Consider the following 25,964-nt stretch of genomic DNA (forward strand, 5'->3'; position numbering starts at 1 on the left):
AAGGCTACTTTGTTGCCTAGCTTTGTTGTTGCATCACATAGCTATCTGGATCCCGACATCAATTCGTGCTTTTGGCATACTCGAATCATGGGTTGCACCAAGTTAGAACGAACATGGCCCACCACAGGCCCTGTCACCATAGGAGCGCGCCATATAAGGCTCATGAGTAGCAGGGAAGTGAACACATCGCCGGACTTTAGGGGTAGTTGAGTTCCTGGCAGTGATGGAGTTGTTGGATGCTGGACGACATAGCGGTCTGGAAATGCTCAAGTAACAGGATATTTCTTGGTTCTCCTCGGTCCATCCCCCAAGAATTAATCCAAGCTCCATTGAAGAAGGCATGACACGTCTATTGTCTGTGTTGTAAGGCCAGTACGCTATCTCTTTGGGTCTTTCAACTATCATTCAAGGCCTGTTGACTATCATTCAAGTCATGGGATTTAACCCTAACCCTCCACAACCCACGAGCTACAATTGTCTTTGACTATCTCTGAACGCCTCCAAGTCTAACACCATCCCCCATCTTCGTATCAAGATGGAACATAAGTTACGTGATTCGATTCTGTCTCCGTGTTGACGCCTAAAAACACCCCACCTCCCCCGCCCCCAACTTTACTCATAAATGTAACAGAACTTGCCCATCAACCCACCCATTGTGCTCATCAGCTCCCTCACCTCGACATCGGGCGCCAACACACCCAGCCCGCTCAGATCGTCAAGGGTTCCGTTGGCAGATGGTGGGAAGTTTGACATGGTTCTCGTGTGACTGACCTCTTTGAGTCTCTTCTCCAAGTTCTGACAATATCGTATTAGTTACTTGTTCCAAGTTCATAAAGGATGTATAGACGGTAGTTAGACATACTTGGATTTGCCAGATCCACCAAACACGGTCAATCATGGTGTGATGAAGCCAAAAGGCGGGATCACCCGGGCTGGTATAAAAGTCCTGTTCCAAGGTCCGTCAGCATCTCCAGGCAATAAGCGCAATCGAAGGCAGTTCCTCACCCCTCCAGGATCCCCCCCGACAGTGTAGTGCCCCCCCTGTTGTTTCTCAAACGTTAGCTCGGTTGATTGGGATCAGAGTCTTTGGTGAAAACATGAAAAAAATCAAGAAAAAGGAGAAAAAGAAGAAATGTGGCATCGGCGTAGCACAAATTGGTATATCACTAGCTCGACCCGCTGTAAAAGACTCAAAGAAAGGTCTTACAGCATGGATTCCCCATTTCCCTTGAGGAAATTGACCCTAATACATCAAATCAGCCACATATCGTCCCAACTGTCAAAGGTCGTCTTACCTCCATCACTGTCTGAAACCAATGAGTATCGTTGTTCTTGGTGATGACGTCGTAGACGTCCTTTGCGGATGTTACAGCAGCTGAGTTCTTATTGATGTCGCGGCGCAGACATCTAGGATTGTAGCCGAGCCCATCGGCACGGGGGTTGCGTGTCAGCTGTAAGATAGGGGCAATTGGACCTAAATTGACGGTCATACTGAGCAAGCGAGGTCAGCATGGCTGTTATTGCTTCATGGGTGTTGTACCATCTCAGTCCGACACCGGAACACCAAAGGATGGTAGAGACATACTTCTTGAAAGGCCCAGTTGTGACACAACCACCTCCGTCGGCTGGGGGAATGCGGTCATATGGCCTAGGGGCGCTTCGTACCAGGGTAAGGTAAGCTACTAGTCAGATAATTCCAATAGCGGGAGATAACAAACCCTGGGATCATGATGCCATTGTAGTTGGCTTTGGCGCCGTTGCCTCCCATGCTGCCTTCAGAACCGTCGAAGAGAGGGGAGTTTGCAGGGTCTTTGTGGTAGCGATCCCAGTTCCAATACTTGAAAGTTGAGTGTCAATGATCGGTAGTGTAAAGGGGGACAGGAAGGGTGAAAACCACATACCGGTTGATATCCCTTGTATCCACACTCGTTGCGAAGGGCTTGCTCGTAGTGCCATACGTAATAGCGGTGCCAGGGTAAGAAGAAGGTCTGCGTACGGGTTAGAGATGAGCACAGGATATGTATTAGAAGTATAGACTCGTACGGATCCGTGGTTTCTCGGCGTCTGCTGGACGTGGACGACGATGTAATCATCGAACCGGCTCTTTGCTCCGGGGGCGGCAGAGGAGGTTAAGGCTGGTTTGGACATCAAACAGAGGACAGCATTGGTGTACTCCTTTCTCTGGGCGAGGGTCAAATCCATCCTGCAATTGTCAGCCTTTGCTGGGACGAGATATCATCAGCATGGCACCGCTACACTCACCATTCCTTTCTCCTCACTGCCGTCTCCAAAGTGCAGTTGCCCTGGGGATTCTTTGCCAGCCACTCCTTCACCTTTGGCAGACTAGCGGCAGCAAGTTGATCGACAACATCAGGGGGGTATGTCTGCGCAGCCACCAGGCTGGCAAGAAAGGTGGTTGTCCAAAGAAGCATTGTTGACACCAGACTTATTTCCTGTCTTTCACTACCTTCTGGAAACCACAAGAAAAAAGGGTTTTGATCCGGGGGCCTGGTCCCCTTTTCTTCTTTCCCCTTTTTGAGATCCCATGCGTGTTTTCCACGTGCCCATCCCGGCTATTATCATCTTTCATCAGGAGCACGTTTTTCTTACCTGCCTTGCATAAGATGGAGACAGTCATTAAACTGAGGAGACTGACCGACCAGATGGAATTTATCCATTACACAAGGACCCATTATCCCTCGTCAATTTGACTTTGGATGACGATCATTGGAGCGTTGGGCCCCAGAAGGACATGTTTTTATGCCGGAAACCGGCAAAGAGTAGCATGTTCATATGGATTAGTCACAAAATAAACAAGGTGCCAAGCTGTTGGGCGGATCCTGTTTGTTTATGAAGGCGCCGGCATTTCATTCACCTTACCAGACGGCTGTCTTGAGTGGTAGCTTATGTGGAGTTGGTTTGTGGTTGTTGTTCCGAGTCGGAAGCCAACGAACCGGCCGGCAAGCGAATGAAGGTTAGGGCAATATAATTATGCTTGTTCTGGACACGGCGGCACACACTGGAATGCAACTCAGTCTGGGGTGCAGGCATGATGCAAAGTGTCTTCTACCGGTAAAGACCCTATTGGACAGGAGGGAGGGAGGCAGCAAATCCTTGCCCTACCAGGTAACTTGCAACACGATATGCGTGTTTTCCACATGACATTCAGATAATTGCGCTCACCGTCTTGCACTAGGTGTACGTTTTGCAATGTTTGAGGTGGACAATTCATCATATGCAGCGCGAGGCCTAAGCCTAGGTAGTTTAACCCTAGTCCTGAGAAATCCAAGGCCCGCTTAAGGGTTATCTGTGGGTAATGCAAGTAGGTCTGTCTGCCAAGAAACTTCAAAAGATGACTGCATTATTTCTGCGCGAAATGACAGCAAAACTCCAAGATTCATAACTGATGCAGCTTTCTTTACATATAGCAACTCAAAGGTGACGGATATGCCATATCTCCCGAATCCCGCCGGTAGGCAAGCATCCTTCTGCTCGAGAACACCCGGCAAAGCACCTTTTCCCCGCCGCCCCTGCTTCACATCCCTCTCTTCTGCGCTCTCCTTTCCAGTCGATTCCTCCTTTCTCTTGCAGCAAAAAGACACTTGTACAAAAGATCTTCTATCGCTCTCTACATCTTTCTTCGTCCGTTACGTGATCGACGAAGCCCAGTCGAGTGTCAATGTAGTCGCTTCTTTCTAATTTAGCTCTATAAACACGACTGAGTTTCTCAACATTATCCATGCCCCTTTTCTTTCTTTTTGTCATAATATTATTCTCTTTTAATTATTCTATTTACTTTATATTTCTTTGCCTATCCCTATCTCTTTTACATCGTCTACATCAAACCATTAATATCACAGATGTCGCACTAGGTGTCTACAATAGCTGGTACCTATCAAGCTTTATTCAATACAACATACTATTTTAATGGCAGGTTACACACGATGGCAGTCAACTGGTATATACCACAACCTTTGCCCTGCCGACTCAGCGGATAGCAAGATTCTCCTTCCTGTGGGCAATATCGACATGGTCGCACTGGGGTGTAAGAAACAGCGTTCTGGGAACAAGCTACAGGTAGAAGCCTCGCCGGAACTGGAAGGCTGCTATTCGGCTTTGCTCCAATGCTGAGACAGACATGCAAGTCTACGGTGAGTATGGGCACGGTTAAGACCATCCAGCTGCCCGAGCCGGACACGCTGAAGCGGAAAAGGTATGAACAATTGGTGAAGACGGAGGTGAAGAGGACGAGGACGAGAGGTCTTGGAACATGGCGGAAATGTATTGAAAGATAGTGAGAATTCCTGTGAGGATAGGCCAAAGACCTACAAAGACTGCACAAGGCCTATAAAGATAGTAGAAAGGCCTATGAAGATAGTGGCAAGGCCTTCAAAGATGGTGTAAGTTTTTTGAGATATGATATAGACGTCCTTGATAATATTCTTAAACCAATCTGCAATGTCATCAAGGCCTCTAGCGTAACGGAGCATGTAACAAGAGGCTGTGTTATAGGTGGACTGGCAACTACAGAACCTGTGTAGCGTTAAAATGGCGACAACCCATTTCTTCCTCGGCAGAAAGGGAGCCTGCGCCACATTGGCTCATCCCTTATTTTGGGGACCACCGAGGATTAGGATGTTTCCCTGAAACTTAAAGTCAGCGAACTGAGACAGCTAAGCCCATTTGACGATGACTTACCATCAGCCTTGGTAATTGTCAGCGCGGCAGTATCATGCGCCTTGACTTCCAACTCAAAATACTTCCTAAAGATCCCGAGATCCTCCCCTGTCCACATGTCGTGTACCAAATAACCCTTGCCCCCAGACTTCAACGGTGGGATCTCGGCAAAGACAGCCCGCATGTTTACAGCCGTGTCACGTGTATTGAGCAGGAAAACATGGATCCCCTTGACCGATGTACCCACCCAAAAAGCAGCCGGATGGTCCCTGTCCGACGTATTGGCGGGCCTGTCGTTGCCCCATTTGTAGGGCATGGCCGAAGCACCATAAACCGGGTCTTGGTTGAAGTCGATCAGCTCCTTGTTTGAAAGAATATCGAGAATGGGCTTTCTCAACGCCAATGTATCCAGGGGGGTTCCGACGATAAGCGCGCTTTTCAAAGCACACCAAAGAGCAAAGTGGCTGCGGTTCTCCTCGATCGTCAGGTCCCCATTGCCAACCTCGAGCATGTCCCAGTCATTGTGGCTTCCGAAATCAGTATAGTTCCACAGCAGTGATGCCTGGTTGACAATCGGCATCAGTCCCCAACTCCATTTCTCTTTGCCCTTCCACGCGGGGAAGATGTCTCCCCACATTCTCCACGAATGACCGGTGCTGTTACCCCAGCGCTCGACGTGTGCGTGGCCCCAGGCGCAGAGTGAGTATTGGATGGTGCGGTTCTGTCTTTGGAGGGCGTCATGCATAACACGGTAGCGTTTAGCGGTGTTGGATGTCCCCCAGTCATAGCCAGGGGGGGCATTGTTGGCTGGTTCCTCAGGGATGTACTCGTATTCATCAGCCCATTCGGGCGGCACATTGCAGTTGTCGTACTTGAGATCTTGGCCCTCTGCTGTGAGTCTTGGGGCAATAACACGTGGGCGGGGAACATACAGTCAATGCCCCATTTGCTGAATGTTGCAGCATCCAGTTCTTCATACCCGAGTGATCCTGCGTAACCACCACATGTATCGGTGCCTTGGCCAAACCACAATGGTTAGTGTGATGAATAAGGACCGTCAAGAGGGTGAAGTGAACAAACCTGCATCACTGTAGATGCCCAACTTCAGCCCCAGTGAGTGGACCTCCTCTGCCACCTTGACAATGCCCCGAGGGAATTTCTCGGCGTCGGGTATCAACTCGCCGGTCGTTGCGTCACGTCTTAGTTCTTTGTCGCTCCAGCAATCATCAATGTTGACGTATTCATAGCCGAGGTCCTTGAGCCCCAAGTCAACCAACTGCCTGGCCACGGTGATGAAGACTCCCTCGCTGATGTTGCATTCGTACTCGTTCCAGGAGTTCCATCCCATAGCTGGGAGACGGCCGGTCCCGTCTCGACTGACAAAGGCTGAAGCCAAAGAAGCCAGCCCGAGGAGCCGCCCTGCAAGAGACGCCATCGTCTGTGTGTCGTGGAAGAGAAAGTTGTTTGTTATTGTGTTTTGTGAGAGGAGAAGTTCCAGGTTACATTTGGAAATATTAATGAACCGATGTATCACATTTGGCTCTTTTGAATACCTGTGGGATGAGATCGCGACCTGCCCTTTGGAGGAACACTGAAACTCGGGCGGGGTTGGTCCGCGCTCCCGGCCCGGAATGGCGATATTTCCACAACTTAACTCCAGTAGACTTGGCTAACCGCCAGGCCCACTGATAGTGACAGCATGTAATGGTTTCGATTTGACGGAAAATACCATTTACGAAGGAGTCATACCTATCTAATAGGCCCACACACCTTACTCGAGTACGTCATGATTAACCCGTAGAGAAACAATGCCATCCAACATTCTGTGCGAGGGGTGTTCCACGAAAAAAGAGGGTTCCGGTGAGAAATAAGTACCCGTGAATATAGACTTGAATACCTTGGTTGCGCTTTGGGCTGTTGCGCTCCAGACGCAGTGGGACTGAAAGATGACTGAGTTGTTCAAAACCAACAATACTGCTTCCGGATCAATCTCCTTCTACCCCTCATCATCCTCCTCCTCCTCTATAAGTATATCCTCATCTGGCGTTCGCAAACGCTGCTCCTTGGCTTGTCTTGTTGGCTCGGGGGCGACAGCTTCCTCGACTGAGCGAGTGTCTTGCGTCTGTACGCGAGATCTCTTAGACCTTCTTAGGGGCTCAGGGACGGTAGGCAGGGGCTCAGGGGCGGTGTTAGGAGCGCAAGGCGGCGTCTTGTCGACCGTCTTGGGCGCTCGGGTACGGCAACCTCGATCGAGTTCAGGGGCTCGGGGTCGACCTTCTTGGCAGTTCTGTTGCGTAAGGAGTCTTTTCATCGCACATTAGTGAGGCCATCACACAGGGCATGCCAGAGCATGCAATGCACATCGGGCACCGGGTATGTCAAGGCATATCAGAGTATTGGGGTAGAGGTGACTCGAAGCATATCAAGGCATATGATCGAGGCATATCAACCATGCCAAGCATGTCAAGGCATCAGGTCATGAGGACACAGTGGGACAGAAGGACAGCGGGAAAGTGAGGTAGCAGCAGTGTGTATATTCGTCATATTTAGTACATGTGAACTGGCCAATGTAAAGGCCAGGCACAATGTCACGACAAGAGATCACGGAACAACAGGAAAAGAAAGAGAAACAGAAAGACTAAATCAAAATTGTAAACTAAAAAAAATCGCAAGGGATTGACCTGAAGGGCATTATGTATAATATTCGAGATTAATACTTTAGCTAAGGGTGGATTAATGTTATATCTATTATTAGGATTTATGTAATACTATACGGAATAAGCTACCAATATACCTTTACGAAGGATAGGAATAAAAATAAAAGAGGACCGACCGCTCTGATCGGAATAGGTTTATTTAGATATTTTTATACCTCGGGCCGGCAACTCTTGACTTAAGTAAAGGATCCACACACATACAGACACACCCACATACACTACTCTACCACCTCGACTAATACGAGTACCAACCCTCGACGAATCAGTCAGACAGCCTAAAAAGGACGGCCCCGGAGGGATCCGTTTAATCTAGAAACTATCTTTCTAATTCTAGGAAGGAGGCAACCCGATACGGAATGGGTCGAGCAGCGCGGCGGCGGTAGCGGGCGGCAGCGGCGAGCCGGGAAATAGTATATGGGCGCCGTATGGAGAGCGAGGAGGCGCGAGAAATACCTAATAATAGTATTGATAATCGCTTAAAATCAAGTATAATTGTCTGAAGAAGAGGAGAGAGGAAGAGGAATGAGAAAATAGACACCTATACTTTTCATACACGTTCCAATACCCCACCAACCCCTTCCTTCCCCTTTCCCTCCCCTCCTCCTTCCCTCCTTTACCTTTCACGTATTATGCGCGTCCGGGCGTATATTTATCAGGCAGATGTAGAACGCCTGACATAAAGGAAGGAAGAAATGAAGGTTTAGGTTATAATTTGGAAGGGACTCTTGGGGCAGAAGCCATCTCAGCCGGCCCATTGAAAATAAGTTTATACACTTCCCTTTATTATAGTTCCTGAGGGACAATCGTTTATTCTGGATTAAACTTTCTTCTGAGGCAACTCTGAAAGAATCATTTACGGTTCAGTGCCAGGTGGGATACCAGTCATTTGACTCTAGGTAGGTATGTGGCAAGGCCGTGCGTCCCTCAACACAGTCAACACACAAGAGAGTGGGAAGGAGGGGATGTTCCGCATGCGAAAGAAAGAGCCAGGTGCAGTTATAATACGAGTGATAACCTGGAAACATTGACGACTGCTTTCCTGTCCTCCAAGTCTCTCTTGTCTTGCCACAGTGATTTACTATGTGACATTGATCACAAAACTCCTGCTTTTAGGGCCGCAATACCTGCGCACCATGCACGCGCAGGGGTCAACAGGATCCAGGTTCTTCCACTTGCACAGACCACAACCACCATCTAGCCATCACCCGCGCCAGTCAATCGATCAATTGCCCGGTGGCTATTAGGAGTCCTGGACAGAATAGATTAGTCATTGCTGGCTGCACACGAGGAACTGGATTACCTGGGTGTGTTGCCATGGGTGTGGATGCTTTTGCCCGATTTTGGTGATTTCCAAGATTGAAGATGCTCGCTTTGCAAGGCTCTGTAAGCTCAGCGTGTCGCCCCGGATTGAGAAAAACAGACCGATGCTTGCACCACTTAAGAGTCTCACCAAGTTAACCTATTACCTTCCCAACATATATTAAATAATAAGGTAGAATGCTTTAGATGTACAGTATTAATGAATAGTTCATAAATTGTTAAAAATGGGGCCCTGTAAGCTCTATTTTACGGTAGTTTACTGCTGTAATATCATAAGGCGTGTAGTTCCGAAAGAACTAGTAGATACGGCGAAGACGGTCACAATACACCTACCTGGCACCTCGGAGGATCCACTGAGTACAAAGTCAACTTCGAAGCCCGACGCAGTAAGACTCATATGATGGCTGACCTTATCCACAGTTAGTGGCCCAATACTGCTCGCAACGCCAACTTTTCCTTGGCAGAGGCCTCCTGTATCGAGCTCTCAACTCTTCTTCATATCAAGCCCAGAAAATACCTTGATACATGATCATTCTCCGGCCTAACTTCTCCACTTGACACCAGTAATGCTATAACCTCGTCCATCGACCCATGATCATGCGAAAAGTCCTGACCGGTCCCCAAGCTATTCCCGTGTCAAAACGCATCAAACAGACCCATCAAATCCATTCCAACATGGGACATGTCAGGTGGCGCCGCCTCTGGGTTGTAAAAGCTAGAATCGAAAAAGTCCCTCATCTCGTTATCGGCATCCATTTGATGCGGTGGCTGTGGAAACGGCCGTGGCATCTGATGTTCATCTCCACTGTGATGTGCCTGCTGCTCGGCGTGGTGATATCCCAAGCCCAGTGCTGAAACCGCCGAGACAATCCCGCACATGCTCTTCCATAACCGATAGCCCGCGATGCTGGTCTCGGAGAAGCCCCTGACAAGGTTGACGGCGTCGGCAATGTCTTGACAACAGGCGGCGGCGAATAATTCTGGTGCATGGCAAGTAGCGAGGAGGACTATGGCGAGCGCCGATATGAGGTAGTGGTTATAAGCCGGCTGTTGCCGCGCGTAGATGTCGGTTTCTCTACTCAGCGTGACAATGACCTGGATAGAATCCCTTGCTATTTGGACGACAAGGCGCGCTTGGGGAGGGTTGGCGGCAATGGCGCTGCTGGTGAGGACATGGTGGCGGTTTACTAGGGACCGCAGATGGTTGCCGCGAAGATGCATCATTGAGCGGACGTTGCGTGCAGCTCTTGAGGGCGTCAGGGTGGGGTAGTCGAGGTCAAGGGTGGGCGGGTTTATGGGGGGATAAAAGTGAGAAGACAGCCTGAACGGGGAGGGTATGCCGCAAACCCAGTCTTGGATTTGCTGATCAAGAATCAGCGCGGGAGATGCGGAGGTTGATGTGCTGCCGAACTGGGGGAGGGCTTCCCAGACCTTGGAGCAGAGGCGAGCATAGTCGACAAGCGAACGAAGGTAGACTTGATGTGCTGGCTAAGACCTGTGTTAGCAAACGAACTTGCAGAGGGGGTGGCATGCAAACCAGATCAGGAAGCTCAGGGTCAACATCACGGTCAACTATGGCAAAAGACAGGCCAGTACCTAAGCTCCATCGACGGTCAAGGCAATAAACAGACCAGAAAACAACCAAAGCATCTTCTCGATCTGCCGGGTCAAGAAAGTTCGTGATCAAACTCTGCCGTCGATGCAAGCCCATCTCTAGTACCATTCTAGCTGCAATGCCCAGAGCTTAGGGTACTGTCAGCACGCCCATTATTTTCTCATATCATCAGGCAACTCACTGCGCCAGGCGTAGAGCTCTTCGTCACAATAAAAGTGGTACGTTGCCTTCCCCTCAATATCAGTCCCCGGAATTATCCAATCTTAACGCAAAGGCTCACTCTCACCATGATAGCCGCCGTTCGAATCTCGATGAGCTCTACCTGAGGATGGGCATACATCTTGCCAGTCTCATGCTCGACCGATGTGTAAAGGTCCATTGCCAACTTGCTCCCAGTTCTTTCTAAAACAAGAGCTGTCGCAACGGCTACTTTGAGAAATTGAGTCTCCTTCTGGACGCGCGCGGCATCATCCTGATGAGAAACCCCTGATAGCCGATCAACGATGTCTGGTATTTTTGCCGCCACATCCCGACAGTAAAAGGCAGGGTATGACGAGGCTATTTCATCCTGAAAGACAGCATAAAGGCGCTGTATTTCTGGGAGAGCAAGGCGCAGCAATGGATCATTTCCGGCGACTGAGCATGCATCTTGTTGTGGCGGTGATGGTGCTAGCTCCAGATGAGCATTATCGTTGTCCACAACAACCCCCATCAGTTCTAGAGAAGCCTTGGCAATGTTGAGGGTGAAAGTGGGCCGTGTCATGCCCACAAAATGTGGCTCAACCCGAGTCCGAACTTGAGAGATACTGAAAGGTTTTGCTTCCTCAGAGTATCCAGAAGCATGAGACTGCTGTGCCGGTGGGCTGGGGCTTTGGTTCTGATGGAATGAGGTCAACTGAGCAACCTGGTGACGCAGAATATTGAGCTCATGTTCCAACTGGCGAAACCGTGCGATGGGGTCATCGTTTTGGCTGACGTTGGTGGGAGCTGGTATAGGACGCAGTTGGCTTCTCAGGCCTCTCTGTGGGCGAGTGATTCGACATTGTAGGCCCTGAGCTCGACAACGATCACAGCAGCCAGGAACTGTAATTCGACACTTGAGCTTGCGGCCTCGGCACTCCTCACTATAAGACCCATTAGCTGCCACGTCCTTCGGTGTGCTATTATTGTAAAACAACAGACCACGCAATACTTGAGTACTTTTCTCTCTTGAATCGTGTAGCAGGACGAGGGGTTATGGTGGTGGCGGTGGTGGTTGTAGGTGTCCCGGCCATGTTTGCAACGTTCTTTAGTTCCAGGTTGATTCGTTCGTAGATATGGAAATAAATCGGGACTTGGAGAGAAAGCACAAGTTGTTTTGAGTAAGTAGATATTTGTCGTCGAGTGTGTGGGGTAGTGTCAGAATAGTCAATGAGGCCCACTGTTAAGGAATTAATATCTTGGCAGTGGGACCTGAGCTACTGGGTTTGGCCTTTTCCAGCCACCCGGGCAACACACCATCTTACAACATAACAATTGACACCTTTTTTGGACCCCATATACAATTTGACAGGTACCAATCCCCACTTTGCGGCAATGATCTTCCAGCTGGCGCCGTTTCGGGGGTGTGAGGAGTCCGAGTACCTACCTTGGCAACCGCAATCCTGTGGCGTTCAAGCTGTGGGCCAAAGTCATGAATCATACCTCGAAAGATAACAGGACTGAATAAAAGATAGTGAAGAGGCCATCTGCTTCTTAAAAGGTGTACATTGATCGTTATCACGCATCCAGGAATTCCGTTCTTTTACCAGAGTTTGGACAAATTCAAGAACTCATCAACTAAGCTAAAAGTAGAGATAAAACACAAACATCCAAATCCTACCACAACCCCAAACCACCTACTTCTCCTCAAGCCCCAGTCTTGCCAACTTCGCCGTCGAGTTCCAAATACCCTGCTTCCCTGGACTCAAAATTCCGTTGGGATCAATAGTATCCTTCAACATGGTGGTAAATCTCCCAAATGCACCGTTATTAAACGTCTGGTGAGCTGCCGTAGCATCCATGAAGCTGACGTGGGTGCGGTACTCCAAATAACCCAGCTTCTTGGAGTCCTCCATGAGAGCGTATTGGACATCGTGCAGTCGGGCCTTGGCTGAGGGATGGAACATGATCAAGTTAATGCTTATGATGTATCTGTCGAAGACGTGGAAATCGGCAAGGAAATTAAGATCGTGATCCTCGGTGATCTTCTTGGCCCTGACGTACCACTCGTACAGCTCGCGGCCCGAGGGTGGTAGGACAGGGGAGTAGCAGTTGTGCCAGAGACCGTCCTCTTTTGACGAGAAGGCCAAAGCATGATTGATGGAAGGAACTCCGCTCTGAGGGAGGAAGTCTTGTGTGACATCCTCGCTTCTGAGATACTCGCCAGGCACAGCATTAAAAGTCTCATGTGTAACCTTTGCGCCCTTGACCTGCTTGAAGCGCCGCTTGACAGCCTCCAAAAGGCCCGCCTGGGCTTCTGGGGGACCATAGAGAGCGAAACCTGCACACCAGGCTGGCAATCCCAGGATGGTGGAAACCTTGCTGATAAGCTCCTGAGGGATGTGACGTGCAAAGTTGCCGTGCTCGCCCAAGATTTTGGCAATCTCGGGGTCGCGACGCGCTGCACCGATGATCAGAGTCATCCTGCCATACAGCTGTGGAGGGTTGGCCACAATGCGCCGGCGCATCAGGTCAGTCATGGTGCCAACCAGCGGCGCCAAATCTTGTTCCTCGGGGACTTCGACGAGGATTCTAGTGTAGGCTTCAGGGGCAGGGGAGAATTGAATCCCCATCTTCGTGACAATGCCTACCGTTTCCTCCGTCAGCCATCACGTCAGAGGTGGCCTCGCCAAGGGAAACGTACCATAATTTGACTGGAAGAACAGACCATCCAACCCGGGCCCAAAGCCCCCTGAATACAGCGGCCACACCTTGCTGTCCTCCACAACACCCATACCAGTTCGCAGCAAATCACCATCAGGGAGGACGACCTCCATGCCGCACTGGTGCTTGTAATGGGCAGCATCCTGCGTGTAACCAATACCTCGCTCCAAGGTATTTCCAACCACGGAACCCCATCCAATGGCCGGGACAGAGATCCAGAGGTTGAGCTTGCGCTTCTTGATCTCTTCGTATAATTGTATGAATGTCACGCCAGGCTCCACGATGGCGTAGGCATATTCTTCGTTAATCTCGATGATCTTGTTCATTCGGTGCAAATCGAGGATAACGTTGCGGTCTACGACTGGGGCAGAGCCGCCATATCTAGACGGTAATGCGTTAGAACGAGTGGGAAAGCAGGCCCAGTTGAACGACTTACCCAAGATTCTTTCCCCTCGACACTGTCCACATGGGTACCTCGAACCTGTTCGCCGCCCGGACAAGCTCACGCACTTGGTCAACCGTTTCGGGACGAACTGCTGGCCCAGGGCGGTGCGGCCGAGACAAGGGGAATGGATCACCGTAGGCGACACTCCCATCCAGGCCCTCTGGGGCACCAGAGGTTGGCTCTCTCGACACATTGTCGGAGCCCACGATAGCCTCGGCGGCGGTAAGAAATTTCTCCAGTTGCATGGTGACGTTGTTATGGATGCAAAGTTGAAGAGATCAAGTTGAAAAAGCCACCAGCTTCTGTGTTGGGTGAAGGATTCAACAGGTACATATTGAATCCAAAAGCATGGAGTTCTAGGTTCTCGGAACCTCGGACAGGTCCATGTTCTCCATCTTGGTCATGCGTCCCCTTCCATCACGACGCTGGCATCCATGGAAATCATCATGGGATGTGGAACGTGGCCGCTCCGAAAGACAATCTCCATGAGGTTGCCATCGAGAAGCCTGTGACGTCGGAAACTTGATAACAAATTGCTGGTGTTTTGATTCGCGGGATTGGGAATAGAGGCTCAGAGGCTGGGGTAAGGTGTGGAGAATCGAAGCTGTTTGGAACCTAGCTTGTAGATCGCGGGGGAGGGCCGTCTCACAAACTAATCGGAATCACGGAATTTCGGAATACAGTGGGGCTTGATTTCCGAGCTGTTTGGAAATGCGCCTGGGTCAAATGATGATCCCCACAGCCACAGCGAGTTGATATCAACCCAAGTTATTCAAACAGAGAGGCTCGTGTCGATGCATATATTGATGACCAAAGACCTCAAGGCACCTAAGGTATGCTTCATTCATCATTCATCATCGTTTTTCTTTCTTGCTGACTGTTGCTATTATGCTCCTCCCACCACCTAACCCCAAGGGCCCAAATGGGTTCTTTGGGCTGCATTCATCATGGTCCAGCGTCAGGTCTCCCTTTGAGCACGGCATCGTGGGACGCTTCGAGGGTGAGGTGACCGATCTAGTGGTGTTCGGCGAGATCCCCAAGGAGCTCAACGGAACCTTCTGTAAGTTGCCCAGTGTTTGCTGTCTCTTTCTGTCAAAGAAACACACGCTGACGAGAGTGCTCATACAGACCGCATTATGGTTGACCCATTTTACCCCCTCCAAGAAGGCAATGCACCTATAGAAGGTGACGGGAACGTATGTGCCCTGCGCATCAAAGATGGCCGGGTCGATCTAAAGATCCGCTACGTCGACACTGAACGCCTCGTAAGTCCAGTTGCATACCTGCTCTCTGTTCGCTCCGTGGTCAGTTGGCTGACGTGTCGCATTCACACAGAGGCTGGAGCGTCAAGCCAACAAGCGCTTATTCGGATTGTATCGTAATCCTTTCACACATCATCCCTGTGTCCGCGCAGCTGTGGACAGCACCGCCAACACCAACCTCGTCTACTGGGCTGGAAAGCTTCTCGCCCTCAAAGAATCCGCGCAGCCCTATCAAGTCCACCCCGACACGCTCGAAACAATCACCTACGACCCCTTCAACTCCCCAGGCTTGACATTCTCTGCCCATCCCAAAGTTGACCCGTATACAAGAGAGCTAGTTGTGTTCGGTTACGAAGCGAAGGGCCTCGGCACAGACGACGTCGTCATCTACGCCCTCGACGAGCAAGGAGCAATTCACGATGAGCAGTGGATCAAGAGCCCGTGGCCCGCATTCATCCACGACTGTGCTCTCACCGCCAACTTCATCATCCTGGTTCTGTGGCCCTACAAAACTGACGTAGACCACATGAAGAAGGGTGGTCAGCACTGGATCTACAGCAAGGACCTCCCAGCAACATTCGTCGTTGTCCCTCGACACCCCAACGACCTTCCTGCTGGATGGAAGACGGGAGAGACCAGAGTCTACCACTCGGATCATGCCGTCCTTCTTCACACAGCCGGGTCGTGGGAGGAAACAGCCGAGAACGGTGACGTGAGGCTCTATTTTGAGAGCTCGCGGATCCGCTATAACCTTTTTCCTGTCTTTGGCCCGCCAACTGACAAGCCATTTGGAGACTTCCAGGCTGATTACGTCAGGTGGGAGATCGACCTCACCAAACCAACCAACACTCGCGTTGTTGACCCTGCTGTGATCTTGAATATGCCTGGAGAAATGGCCAGGGTTGATGAGCGCTTCTTGACAAAGCCCTACGACAAGCTTTTCTGTCCTGTTATCCCCCCAGGGAAGCAGAAACCTATCCCGCCAATTCTGCCTATCGGTCTGCATGCATACGTTATGCTTGACAAGCCCAGTGGGAAGGTTGATATGTTTGATCCTGGCCAGGGGTGCACAGTGGAGGAGCCAATCTTTGTGCCCAAGACAAAGGATGCACCGGAGGGTGATGGTTGGGTGCTGGGGATGATTCAGAGGATGGATGTCAACAGGAGTGATTTGGTGGTGTTGGATACAAGGGACTTTGGGAACCCGGTGGCGGTGGTTCAGTTGCCCTTCAGGATAAAGGGGCAGATTCATGGCAACTGGGTTGATGCGTTGCCGGCTGAGAAGAGCATGACAAGAATTCTGGAACCGGTTGAGAAGATTATGGGGAAGGGAGCTTTGTAGAATCAGTAAACGGTAAATATCGAGCTACGTAGGTACCGTCCAGTATCATGTGTTTGACTTGTATCGGCCAGGTGTCGATCACTGCCTCGGAACAGAGCTCAGCCCTCCAGGTTCTCTTGGTGTGAACACGGCGTTGAACGTCCCAGCCTTCAAGATCAAGTTGTCCTTCGACTCCGAGTAGATCCTCTTTCCGTCCTCACCCGGCGCAGAGTTCCAGGTGTAGCTGTAGACGGTGTAGGCCAATACAAGTCGAACAACGGCCATGCCCATTCTCTTTCCAACACAATTGTTTGGTCCAACCAACCACGGAATGAACGCCTCACGGTCCTTTACAAACTTTGCTTGATCCAACCATCTCTCCGGTTTGAACTCTTCAGGCGCCAGGTAAAACTCTTCGCTTCGATGAAGCGCGTATCCCGGCACTCGAACAGCTACACCGCCTGGAATGTGAATGCCGTCCACGGTGATCCCCTCAGGTGGTGTAAGTCTCGGTCCGTTATTGGCCACGGGGTTGTCTAGCCTCATCGTCTGCAGCGCTTGTGTTAGTGCAAAGGTAACAGAGGGACCAGCCGGTCACCAGCAAGCCAGACGGGACTGTGTGGACACACCTCATTAATAAGTGCATCCAGAAGCGGGATCTTGGAGAGGTCTCGGTCTGTGAATTCCTCTGGGATAGTCTCGCCGTAGACCTTCTTGATGTGGGAATGAAGGAGATCCTGATAGACTCGATGGCGGGCGAGGTGGTAGAAGAGATATGAAAGCACCACGCCGATGGTGTCACTGAGCAGAGGTTAGTTGACTGGAAAGAACGATATGAGGCTGAAAGAAACTTACGTAGCCCCAATCAAGACCAAAGCCGAGTCTGAATAAAAGATATTCTTGTTGAAAAAGGCAATCGGCTTCTCTGATCTCATGTCATCCAAAAAGTGCTGCAGGATGTCCCCTTTGTTGCTGTCTTCTTCCTGTTGTCACGCACTTTTGTCAGTAACGCCAGTCGAAGATCAATCACTGCCAAGACAAACTCACCGCAGCCCTCCGATCAGCCATCTCCATTGTCAACCGATCAAACTCCGCCGACTCCTTTCCCAAGTTCAGATCCTTAGCAATGCTCAACGGCCAGCAAAGCTCCCCCGTTCGTCCAAACTGCCCAAACAAGCTCTCCAGCAAATGCAGCATCCTGTTCTCCTCCCCAGCTTCAATACTCCTAAACTCATAGCTGAACCCAACCTTGCCCATGTGATCAAACGGGATCAGCAGCGAGAACAACGAAGTGTTGATCGGTTGACCGTTCAAGCTCGCAATCTTGTTCAACCATCGGTGACAGACTTCTCGTGTTTTGGGCTCGTGGATCGCGAGGGCTATTTCATGTCAATCCCACATCCTGCCACCAACACCGAGAGACTTACCCTTGGTGGTAAACGCCCTCTCCCAAATCTTCCTTCTCGGCCCATGCTCCTCCCTGGTAAGCACAGAGTTGAGATTATGCGCCCCCTTGAAGTGAATCACATCGTATATGCCCGCGTTCAACTTGCGGCATCCGCTGTCTCTGGCATGAATCTTTTGTATCCCCTCTACACTCAACATAAACACCTCGTTGGGTGCGATGCGCACAAAGTTGCCATATTTTTTGAAGAGTTTTGTTTGCTCGAGGTGCATTTGACCATTGCGCGCGGTGTATAAACCGTATAGCTTTGTTATTTTTGCGAGAAACGGGCCTGGTATGTGTCGGAGGGGGTGGAAGAAGAGCCGGTAGGTGATTATGCTCGTGAATAGGGTGGTCAGGTACGAAAGGGCAATGGCTGTGGAGGTGATAAGACCGGGGAAAACGCCGAGCTGAGTGATTGAGTAGGCTGTTAGGCATAGGAAGGTGGTGAAGTGGACGAGAAAAATGCGCAGTGCCGAGGTATCGTGAAAGCCGCGGATAAAGTAGAGGGTGTGGGAGAGAAAGCCAGTGGCAGAAGCCAGCAGGCAAGGGATGATAAGGTCGAGCTTGTCAGGTGTTGGGAAGAGGGGTCGTTGAACGAGGTGATCCATGATCACGGCTGTTTGTGGAGAGGACAACAGGTGTGAAGACTCAGGTAGAACATGGCAGTGAGGCATGTGTGTGTGACCGCGGACTCATATGTGTTTTCGAAAGCCATCACGCTGGAACGGAGCGGCGTTTGGCACGCTCGGCTTTACTGTGTCATCCCCGATGATCGATCTTGCAGATTGGAAATACAGGTTCCACCTGCATGTTGCTGAGGTGAGCGTTGCGTCCGGCGAGCTTGGTTCTATTGTCAGCAAGTGCGTGATTGGCCATGTTCTGTTGATGGATGTCATCTCGAAGGTGATGTGGCATCGAACTGTGGGGGGTGAACAGCAAGGCCCTGTTATCTTGGCAGATCAACACATCAACTCTGGCAGTTTCATGCAAGTTCGGATAGATGAAGAAGCCACACCTCTTCAACAATCAGCATGTGATAACCCCAAAGATAGTTTGGTTCAAAGGTGCTGCATCTGGTTCACTGGGCTCGGATCTGTCAAAGCTAACCTCAGGTCTGACCGGCGAAAGACTGAGGACTCGTCCTCGAGATCAACTAGAAATTTTGGTTGGAATCACAGTAGCAGGCATAATATCTTGGATAGACCTATTTGCAGAACAGATCTCCGTACAAGCCTGTCAGCAAAGAACCATGTGAATGGTGGTTCAAGGGACCTTGCTCCCCACTGTGCCAAGTCTCTTGCTAACAACATGGCCAAGTCATACGGCTTGTAAAATTGGACAGAGCTCTGCTGGTAAGTGTGCCGGTGACTTGGTGCGTTCCAAATTTTATGCATAGATATTAAGTGCTGATGCTGCAGTGGGTCATCCGTATGAGCATTTCTCAGCCATCACAGATTCCTCAATTCGTTGAGGCTCTATATTTCAACCTGCTTGTACGACTGTGACACCGCCTGCCACCAAGTGAGAGGTCAGTCCACTCCATGTTTCTCCTTTCATGTTGCAAAAAGGAAAGGTGATGTCAACTCTCGACCATGAGACAGGATAGAGGCAAATACGTGGCCTCGGTGCTGAGCGTGGGAACTCATTGGCGTTTGGGAGTAAGACACACACAATATGTAGGTAATCTGTGCCTGATGTGGTACCCCTTCTACCCGTGAAGTTGATCCCCAGGACTCATCGGTTCAAACCTTTGCAAATCCCACAATAGCTAACACGTGCTTCCGCCCAAGAGAAAAAAAATGAGCAGGTAGCTAGTGTGTTGGGTTTCGTTGCTGGGGATGGGAGGGAGTTGCCTCGCTCTTGACCCCACCTTCCCGACCTTGATGCCAGCGGCTTAACTGCCGGTTAAGAACGGGGAAGCATGGACTGCAGGCTGGGCGTGCAGCTAGATGCCAATATCACGATATATATGTAACACAACGACTGGAATGCATGCACCTTTCCCTCATTCCATTTCACACCGGCTTCGCCAATGAATGATTAGCGCTATATCGACTAGCAATCTTCACCTATTATATGCCGTTGTAGACGCCGTTGTAGACGCCGTAAGCTCTGTTGTACGAGCGTCGCGAGCTCCAGAAGTGGGGGCCTGCATGAAACTATATGCTTCATACTTCTGTGAGATATCACCTACCGTGTAACATGTAAATCATGTCGATGAGAATACCTATGCGGCTTGGCCATCTCCGGACCTTTGTGCTTTGATCCTAGTAGCAGTTCTCACCCCGCAGTATTAATATAAGGGTACAAGAAGCTGACATTCACGTCTGGATTTTACTCGCAGACGGAGCAACTCCATCCAAAGTCTCACACCACCGCCGACTGCAAACGCAATGGACTTCCTTATCGACGCAGAGCTGAGCAACAGCACCATCCTCGGACTAGCGGCAGCATCCTTTGTGATCTGGTATGTTGTGACGGCTTTCACAGCTTGGTATCGTCTCCGCCACCTTCCAGGGCCCACGCTGGCCAAGTTCTCCTTCTTGTGGCAAGCCCATACTATCGTAACACAACAGGTGTCCTCGCGCTATATCAACTTCCGAGAATACGGTCCTCTCGTGGTCGTAGCGCCCGGCACGGTTGTCACTAATGATCCGGATGTTCTCCGCAAGATTTCGGCGGCCAGATCGACATATAAGCGTTCTGTCTGGTACGCCGGCGCCAAGTTCACACACGACACTGACAGTATGGGAACCCAAGTGGACACTGCTGCTCACGACATACTCAAGGCAAAGACAGCAGGGCCCTACGCTGGCCGTGAAACTGAAGGTGGCCTGGAGAGGGCTGTTGATGCTCAGCTTGTCCGCCTGGTCGACCTCATCCGCCGGAAATATCTCTCCACTCCCGACGAGCTTCGCTCCATTGACTTTGCCAAGCTGTCAAGATGCTTCACCATGGATGTCATCTCGGGTTTGGTATTCGGAAAGCCGTGGGGTCATCTTGATGAGGTGAGAAATGATTTTGAGCGGGGCTTGAAGTTTCCAAGTTCTGTCACCCCTCAGAGACCTGACTTACCTAACCATGATTTCACCAGGGCGAGGACGTTCTAGGGTGGATAGGGACAATGGACAAGCTTCTGCCTATGATGTCAGTGGGGCTTGAACTCCCTGCCCTTCGGGACATTATGATACCAAAGTACGGACTTTTGCGCTGGTTCGGACCAAAGACCAGTGACAAATCTGGGTTGGGGGTCGTTATGAAGTAGGTCATCTCGTCTCATGTCCAAGCATCACCCCCACCGGGATGAATCTATCAGGTCTAACATTGCCGCTACCGAAATAGACATGTCAATGAAACCATTCGAGAGCGGTTTCAAAACAAGGAAAAGCCCACCAAAGACATGATGGTGAGTAGCAGCTACCGACTGTCATGGATGTATCTAATGATGTATCTCTGCAGGGCGGGTTCATTCGCAACGGCATGACCAGAAGCGAATGCGAAGGAGAGGCCATCCTTGCTGTCCTCGCAGGTAATGATACAACGGCAGTAGGTCCAACTCCCATGCGCTTGAAAGTGTATTGCGCTGACGAGATCTAGAGCACGATTCGGTCGTCCATGCTCTATCTCATGGCCACGCCGCATGCCTATGCCCGGTTCAAAAAGGAGATCAAAGAGGCCGTCGAACAGGGCAAGGTCTCGAGTCCGATCACCAACGAGGAGGCCCAGAAGTTGCCTTACACGCAGGCCGTCATGTATGAAACCTTCCGCATTGGTAACGCCGCCACATTCGGCCATTACAAAGTAGTTCCAAGGGGAGGCGATACGCTTGCTGGCTACTACTTGCCTGGTGGGACAAATATTGGCCACAACACTTTGGGGTTGACGCACAACAAGAAAATCTTTGGAGAGGATGCTGATATATTTCGGCCGGAGCGCTTCCTCGACTGCCGGGCGGATCAGAAGACAGGAATGATGCGAGCATTGGAGATAATTTGGGGTGGTGGCCGATGGACATGTGCGGGTAAAAATGTGGCCTTGATTGAGTTGAACAAGACCGCTTTTGAGGTAAGACTTTCCGAGGCAATCAAGACGTACATGTTTGAGAGATTGCTGACAAAGGTCGATAGTTGATGAGACACTTTGACTTTCAGGTTGTGAATGTCCACAACCCAGTCAAAGAAAGGGCCTACATTTCAAAACTACATGACGACATGTTTGTTAGGATTTCCGAGGCGGATTGGAGCTGTATTTGAACGTGATTGCAGGGATTTTCAGGGAGGCAACCTTTGAGTAACAAAGTGAAATGAGATGCTTTTTTGAGTCGAAGTACATGTCCCAGTGAAGTGGAAGGTTGTATGATGTCGCTGGAGCCTATGATGATGTCGCCGAGCCTATGAGTGCAGGGCGAGCCTGGATCGTCCAACTGCCTGGACCCGCCAAGTCGGCGTCGACAACAAAGCTCTTGCGGTGCCTGTCCCAGCCATCAGCCATCTGTCACTCAGCCCACAACACACTCTCCATTGCGACAACAACCCAACTTTCGGGTATCCGAGCATCGAAACTACCACCAGATTTCAGGCATGTATTACTTGTCTTTTATTTGTTCAAATATAAGAATCCCAGCTAACTCACCTACTCAAAGAACCTGCACCCAGCAAAATTCTTAATGTTCCGCCAGATCCACAACCGCCTTTTGCGCCGCCCAGCTATCGAGCCGGAGCCACCTTTGCTTGATGATGAAGAACCTGGTACGTCTACATGATCCGTTCAGACTTTTTGTTTAAACATGAGCTAACCGGTTAATGTCAGCATGGGCGTTTATCAGAAACATGATTCGTCAACGCGTTATAATCATTGCCATGCGTCTGGGCTGCGACATGAACAATGGTCCCAACCTCGTTGCTGCTATGCAGATCGCGGACATATTCTTCGACATTGTTCGCCTCAGGGCAAACCAGCTGGGATATGAAAGACCTCTTTGGGTACCTATTTAGATGGAGGAGTGATTATGAATATCAGGGAAGTGAGGGGGAAGACTTCGGTGATAGTTAAGGTCAACCAGAACAATGAGGCCACGTATCGTGAGATTTGACAGGAAATATATGCTAGCCTTTCCCGTCCTTAGTCAGGGCCTTCTTTTGACCTTCTACTTCATTCACCCCTGACGTCTGTGGGCTGTCCCCTTTCTGTCCCCCCTTTGTTAACCGCAGCTTCCATGATTATAACTGTTTCGAGATGTTCCAAAGTGTGAAGCGGCCATTCCATGCATCAAGATCATCGACTAGAGCAACCTCACATAAATTAATTCTCAATGCGTAGCCACCCCTCCTCATTTTCACGGAGCTAAGTGCGTCGGATTCTGGATGCCCTACTGTCGTTGCTTCTGACCCAGATTAGATCGATCATGCTACATGCGTGTTGGATCCCAAAGACGACACTATACCTCAGTATCGAATCTTGGTCTTGGGCTTCACCTAAGGAACCAGTCTTGAATTGTCTCTTCTCCCTTACCATAAAATAATTGAGACACTACCTAGTAAAGTAGGTTAACATGCCTTGGAAGGTAGTCCATAGGCCTTTAAAGATAGTTTATAGGCCTTCAAAGATAGTTAACAGGCCTTCAAAAGCAGTTAAGAGGCCTTCGGAAATATTTAAAAGGCCTATTGTCTACCTTTCAAAGTAGAGTTTATGATATAATATGGGTTAACTTACTTTTATGTATCCACTATTTTGTGGTGAGGGAGCTCTTCTATAAAACTGCACATTGTTTCAGCTGACTTTTGTGTTTCTTATTTACATGGTGCCGAGAGCTGATTCGGTAGGCCAGCGAGTAAAAGCTGAACAATGGATGCATCAAGAAACCAATCACTAACTGCAGTCTGGATACGTACAATCATTGGCTGTGTAACCAATTATCAACTCCAAATGTTTCTTTTATCCTTAAGGCACACCTGGCTATCAATTCCTGTTATGTGGATGGTAACCAGCCATCAACCATTATCAATATCTGCTCCGTCATAGGGTAGGTATCAGAAAGAACACTGTGCAAGAATCCCAAAGCAATTTCCGGGACAGTTCTTGCTCACAATCAGGTTGTTGCTCAAGCACAAATACTACCAAAAACCACAACATCGCTCATTGAGCGGCAGTCTCTGTTGGGCTATGGAAGTCCTCAAATTCCAGGCACTCGTCTTCGACAAGCTCAACTAAGAAGACCTCTACAGCGGCATCGGCGTAGGCCCCACCCCCCTCCTCCTCAAACTCCTCAAACCCCCCCTCTCCAACCCCTCCCAAGTCGCCGTCCTCTCCTGGCGCTGGAATGGCGACCTCGCCACCCGCGGCTCCAAAAACATCGCCCGAGTCATCCAATCAGCCAAAAGACTAAACATCCAATACCTCTTCCTCGACATCATCTCCATCGACCAAACCCTCTCCAGAGAAGCCCTCGTCCAACAAGTAGTCTCCTTCTCCTCTCTCTACAAAACCACCCCAGTGATTGCTGTCTACCTAGGCCGGGGCGCTTTTATACACGCTAATACGTACCGCCCTTGGATCTTGCATGAGATACAACTGTGCAGGTATAATCCTACTAGGATTATTCCTTGACATGGCTGTTGGGGGCCGGGTGCCATGGGAGCAGGACGAGCTTGAGGCTCGGTTTGGGGGTCTATGGTTGAAGGGGTTTTTGAAGTCAATTATTGGAGTGCGGTGCAAGAAGATTGGGATGACGTGCGTGGAAGATTGGGATGACGTGCGTGGCAGATTTTAGGTATATCATACCGCGGTACTCACCACCCTTGATCAGGGCGTATGAGAAGTTCAGTCAGAATGATTATCTGCTTACAGTTGCACTTCTTTGCGATCTGGAGGTATCCTTACGGGATGAGCTGTTTTGGAATGCTGGAGCCGTGGGTTATGACCGTTATAGGTTTGAGGAGGTTATCGAGGAAAGTATGGATCCTGAGTGGGACCGCGAATGCACATACTACGGGATTCTCCTGGATGGAATTCAGGTTGGGGGTTGTAAGAGGGTTGTGAAACAGGCCAAGGTTTCGAGTCAGAACCCTCTTTGGTAGTACGTGTATGTGCTCCTTCTTGAGCTAAACGTGGGCCGTGTTATTTTTGAGGCTCTTGGGTTCGGGGGTTTGGAGTGGGAAGAAACTCGGACGAAACTAAGGGTTGTTCTTGGAGGGATGGAGGGGATGTTGTGTATAGATAGAGGAGAGAAAGAGAGAGAACACGAGCTTTGTTTGTACTTCTTTGTATTGTGTATCATTGTTTGTTTCCTCTACCTAGCTCGACAGCTACTCGCAACTTGTGGGCGAGACCGACAGCCGCATCTGTGACCCTGGCATAGATACCGCCGTCCTCCTCCATTCTCCAAATGAGTACCAGGGAAACATGCCCGAGGAAACCAGCCTCAAATCCCCAATCAGATATATAAACGAAGGGATTTGTGCTTGTGTAATGTGCTCCGACGTATGTCTGTCAAAATGTATGACAGTACAAACGATGGTGCAATGTGTTAGGTACGTCGTAACCCTCCAAACAACTGTCGTATCAAATATTCAACCTCAAACCCCCCCTCCCACTTCCTCCGTCATTTAATTCCTCCTCGCGGTCCGCTAATTTACCCCCTCGCTCTCCCTCTTAACAACCTCATCATCAACAACAGCCTCCTCCACCATATTCTCCCGATTTAAATACCTCGTCTCCCTGTAACTCGAAGACACAGAAGAGGTAGTCGTGCTGACGCTGTCTGAGCGCCGAGAGAGGTGGTGTCTTGACAATGGCAGGGTGGATTCACTCCGGCCCCTAACAGAAGAGATGCGAATGGGGATGGTGACATAGCCGGCTGTGCTGCCGGGTGTTGTTGTTGGGACGGCGGCGGCGGAGCTGACGTCGATTTCTAGGGTGCGGTTGCTGCTGCGGCGGTGACTGAGGGCGCGTTGAACCATCTTGACTGAGGTGTGTGACAAATTGGGTGTGGTGGGTTGGTAGGTGTGCTTTTATGAGACGTAGGAGGGAGTATAAAGTAGTGTTCAAGATGGCTCAGGTCCAAGTCGAAGAAGAGTCTTTAGTTATCACTGTTGCTGATTCTGGAAATGTGAGAAAAGTGCGGGCCACCTGCGGGTAGAAGTAGGATTGCGGCGAGCAGCAATGACAAGGTGTTTCTCCACGTTCAGGAATGTGTGGAACCTCGGACTCTTGTTTGCCAGTGGCCACCTCTTCAAGGTCGACCTCCACTGCAGGATC

At 50.1% G+C, this 25,964-nt stretch overlaps 9 protein-coding genes across 9 annotated transcripts; 3 read left to right on the top strand and 6 right to left on the bottom strand.

The window, feature by feature from the left end:
* Nucleotides 1-612: 612 nt before the first annotated feature.
* QC763_506690 (uncharacterized protein) lies at nucleotides 613-2,432 on the bottom strand (the record flags this gene model as incomplete). The annotated part of the gene is made up of 9 exons (XM_062913260.1): nucleotides 613-795; nucleotides 863-946; nucleotides 1,006-1,041; nucleotides 1,296-1,491; nucleotides 1,586-1,657; nucleotides 1,719-1,837; nucleotides 1,902-1,988; nucleotides 2,044-2,203; nucleotides 2,263-2,432. The coding sequence occupies 9 exons, from the start codon at nucleotides 2,430-2,432 to the stop codon at nucleotides 613-615; spliced, it is 1,107 nt and encodes a 368-aa protein (XP_062764709.1).
* Nucleotides 2,433-4,205: 1,773 nt separating this feature from the next.
* QC763_506680 (uncharacterized protein) lies at nucleotides 4,206-6,435 on the bottom strand. The gene is made up of 4 exons (XM_062913259.1): nucleotides 5,758-6,435; nucleotides 5,610-5,693; nucleotides 4,699-5,568; nucleotides 4,206-4,643 (listed from the first exon to the last, which is right to left on the bottom strand). Exons 1-4 carry the CDS (start codon nucleotides 6,110-6,112, stop codon nucleotides 4,609-4,611), a joined length of 1,344 nt encoding a protein of 447 aa, XP_062764710.1. The 5' UTR covers nucleotides 6,113-6,435; the 3' UTR covers nucleotides 4,206-4,608.
* A 2,656-nt stretch (nucleotides 6,436-9,091) lies between these two features.
* On the bottom strand, nucleotides 9,092-11,705 carry QC763_506670 (uncharacterized protein). The gene is made up of 5 exons (XM_062913258.1): nucleotides 11,512-11,705; nucleotides 10,616-11,453; nucleotides 10,511-10,556; nucleotides 10,252-10,457; nucleotides 9,092-10,202 (listed from the first exon to the last, which is right to left on the bottom strand). Exons 1-5 carry the CDS (start codon nucleotides 11,601-11,603, stop codon nucleotides 9,351-9,353), a joined length of 2,034 nt encoding a protein of 677 aa, XP_062764711.1. The 5' UTR covers nucleotides 11,604-11,705; the 3' UTR covers nucleotides 9,092-9,350.
* Nucleotides 11,706-12,060: 355 nt separating this feature from the next.
* QC763_506660 (uncharacterized protein) lies at nucleotides 12,061-14,272 on the bottom strand. The gene is made up of 3 exons (XM_062913257.1): nucleotides 13,670-14,272; nucleotides 13,214-13,614; nucleotides 12,061-13,156 (listed from the first exon to the last, which is right to left on the bottom strand). Exons 1-3 carry the CDS (start codon nucleotides 13,921-13,923, stop codon nucleotides 12,207-12,209), a joined length of 1,605 nt encoding a protein of 534 aa, XP_062764712.1. The 5' UTR covers nucleotides 13,924-14,272; the 3' UTR covers nucleotides 12,061-12,206.
* A 134-nt stretch (nucleotides 14,273-14,406) lies between these two features.
* Nucleotides 14,407-16,282, top strand: QC763_506650 (uncharacterized protein; the record flags this gene model as incomplete). Its single annotated transcript, XM_062913256.1, has 3 exons — nucleotides 14,407-14,738; nucleotides 14,807-14,943; nucleotides 15,014-16,282. Exons 1-3 carry the CDS (start codon nucleotides 14,567-14,569, stop codon nucleotides 16,280-16,282), a joined length of 1,578 nt encoding a protein of 525 aa, XP_062764713.1. The 5' UTR covers nucleotides 14,407-14,566.
* Nucleotides 14,426-18,673, bottom strand: QC763_506640 (uncharacterized protein). The gene is made up of 6 exons (XM_062913255.1): nucleotides 17,689-18,673; nucleotides 17,309-17,640; nucleotides 17,117-17,244; nucleotides 16,891-17,062; nucleotides 14,569-16,810; nucleotides 14,426-14,511 (listed from the first exon to the last, which is right to left on the bottom strand). Exons 1-5 carry the CDS (start codon nucleotides 18,380-18,382, stop codon nucleotides 16,361-16,363), a joined length of 1,776 nt encoding a protein of 591 aa, XP_062764714.1. The 5' UTR covers nucleotides 18,383-18,673; the 3' UTR covers nucleotides 14,426-14,511; nucleotides 14,569-16,360.
* A 1,185-nt stretch (nucleotides 18,674-19,858) lies between these two features.
* On the top strand, nucleotides 19,859-21,961 carry QC763_506620 (uncharacterized protein; the record flags this gene model as incomplete). The annotated part of the gene is made up of 6 exons (XM_062913254.1): nucleotides 19,859-20,716; nucleotides 20,803-20,969; nucleotides 21,051-21,114; nucleotides 21,168-21,254; nucleotides 21,306-21,773; nucleotides 21,836-21,961. Exons 1-6 carry the CDS (start codon nucleotides 20,102-20,104, stop codon nucleotides 21,959-21,961), a joined length of 1,527 nt encoding a protein of 508 aa, XP_062764715.1. The 5' UTR covers nucleotides 19,859-20,101.
* A 413-nt stretch (nucleotides 21,962-22,374) lies between these two features.
* On the top strand, nucleotides 22,375-22,702 carry QC763_0073950 (uncharacterized protein; the record flags this gene model as incomplete). The annotated part of the gene is made up of 2 exons (XM_062906020.1): nucleotides 22,375-22,456; nucleotides 22,518-22,702. The coding sequence occupies 2 exons, from the start codon at nucleotides 22,375-22,377 to the stop codon at nucleotides 22,700-22,702; spliced, it is 267 nt and encodes an 88-aa protein (XP_062764716.1).
* Nucleotides 22,703-25,333: 2,631 nt separating this feature from the next.
* On the bottom strand, nucleotides 25,334-25,666 carry QC763_0073960 (uncharacterized protein; the record flags this gene model as incomplete). The annotated part of the gene is made up of 1 exon (XM_062906021.1): nucleotides 25,334-25,666. The coding sequence occupies one exon, from the start codon at nucleotides 25,664-25,666 to the stop codon at nucleotides 25,334-25,336; it is 333 nt and encodes a 110-aa protein (XP_062764717.1).
* Nucleotides 25,667-25,964: the final 298 nt, after the last annotated feature.

This window comes from Podospora pseudopauciseta (genome assembly GCF_035222475.1).
Source record: "Podospora pseudopauciseta strain CBS 411.78 chromosome 5 map unlocalized CBS411.78m_5, whole genome shotgun sequence".
In the NCBI taxonomy this organism is placed as follows: domain Eukaryota; kingdom Fungi; phylum Ascomycota; class Sordariomycetes; order Sordariales; family Podosporaceae; genus Podospora; species Podospora pseudopauciseta.

Excerpts from the sequence above, each read along its gene's own strand:
- QC763_506680 (XM_062913259.1), bottom strand. The coding sequence starts at position 6,112 with ATGGCGTCTCTTGCAGGGCGGCTCCTCGGGCTGGCTTCTTTGGCTTCA. Across the intron at positions 5,569-5,609 it reads CAGCAAATGGGGCATTGACT|CAGAGGGCCAAGATCTCAAG; the intron begins GTATGTTCCCCG and ends CAAGACTCACAG. Across the intron at positions 4,644-4,698 it reads GACAATTACCAAGGCTGATG|GGAAACATCCTAATCCTCGG; the intron begins GTAAGTCATCGT and ends TTTAAGTTTCAG.
- QC763_506670 (XM_062913258.1), bottom strand. The coding sequence starts at position 11,603 with ATGGCCGGGACACCTACAACCACCACCGCCACCACCATAACCCCTCGT. Across the intron at positions 10,557-10,615 it reads TTCGAACGGCGGCTATCATG|GCAACGTACCACTTTTATTG; the intron begins GTGAGAGTGAGC and ends ATTGAGGGGAAG. Across the intron at positions 10,458-10,510 it reads AGAGCTCTACGCCTGGCGCA|CTCTGGGCATTGCAGCTAGA; the intron begins GTGAGTTGCCTG and ends CAGTACCCTAAG.
- QC763_506660 (XM_062913257.1), bottom strand. The coding sequence starts at position 13,923 with ATGCAACTGGAGAAATTTCTTACCGCCGCCGAGGCTATCGTGGGCTCC. Across the intron at positions 13,615-13,669 it reads TCGAGGGGAAAGAATCTTGG|ATATGGCGGCTCTGCCCCAG; the intron begins GTAAGTCGTTCA and ends ATTACCGTCTAG. Across the intron at positions 13,157-13,213 it reads GTTCTTCCAGTCAAATTATG|GCATTGTCACGAAGATGGGG; the intron begins GTACGTTTCCCT and ends AGGAAACGGTAG.
- QC763_506640 (XM_062913255.1), bottom strand. The coding sequence starts at position 18,382 with ATGCCTCACTGCCATGTTCTACCTGAGTCTTCACACCTGTTGTCCTCT. Across the intron at positions 17,641-17,688 it reads GAGGGCGTTTACCACCAAGG|CCCTCGCGATCCACGAGCCC; the intron begins GTAAGTCTCTCG and ends GACATGAAATAG. Across the intron at positions 16,811-16,890 it reads TGGATGCACTTATTAATGAG|ACGATGAGGCTAGACAACCC; the intron begins GTGTGTCCACAC and ends CAAGCGCTGCAG.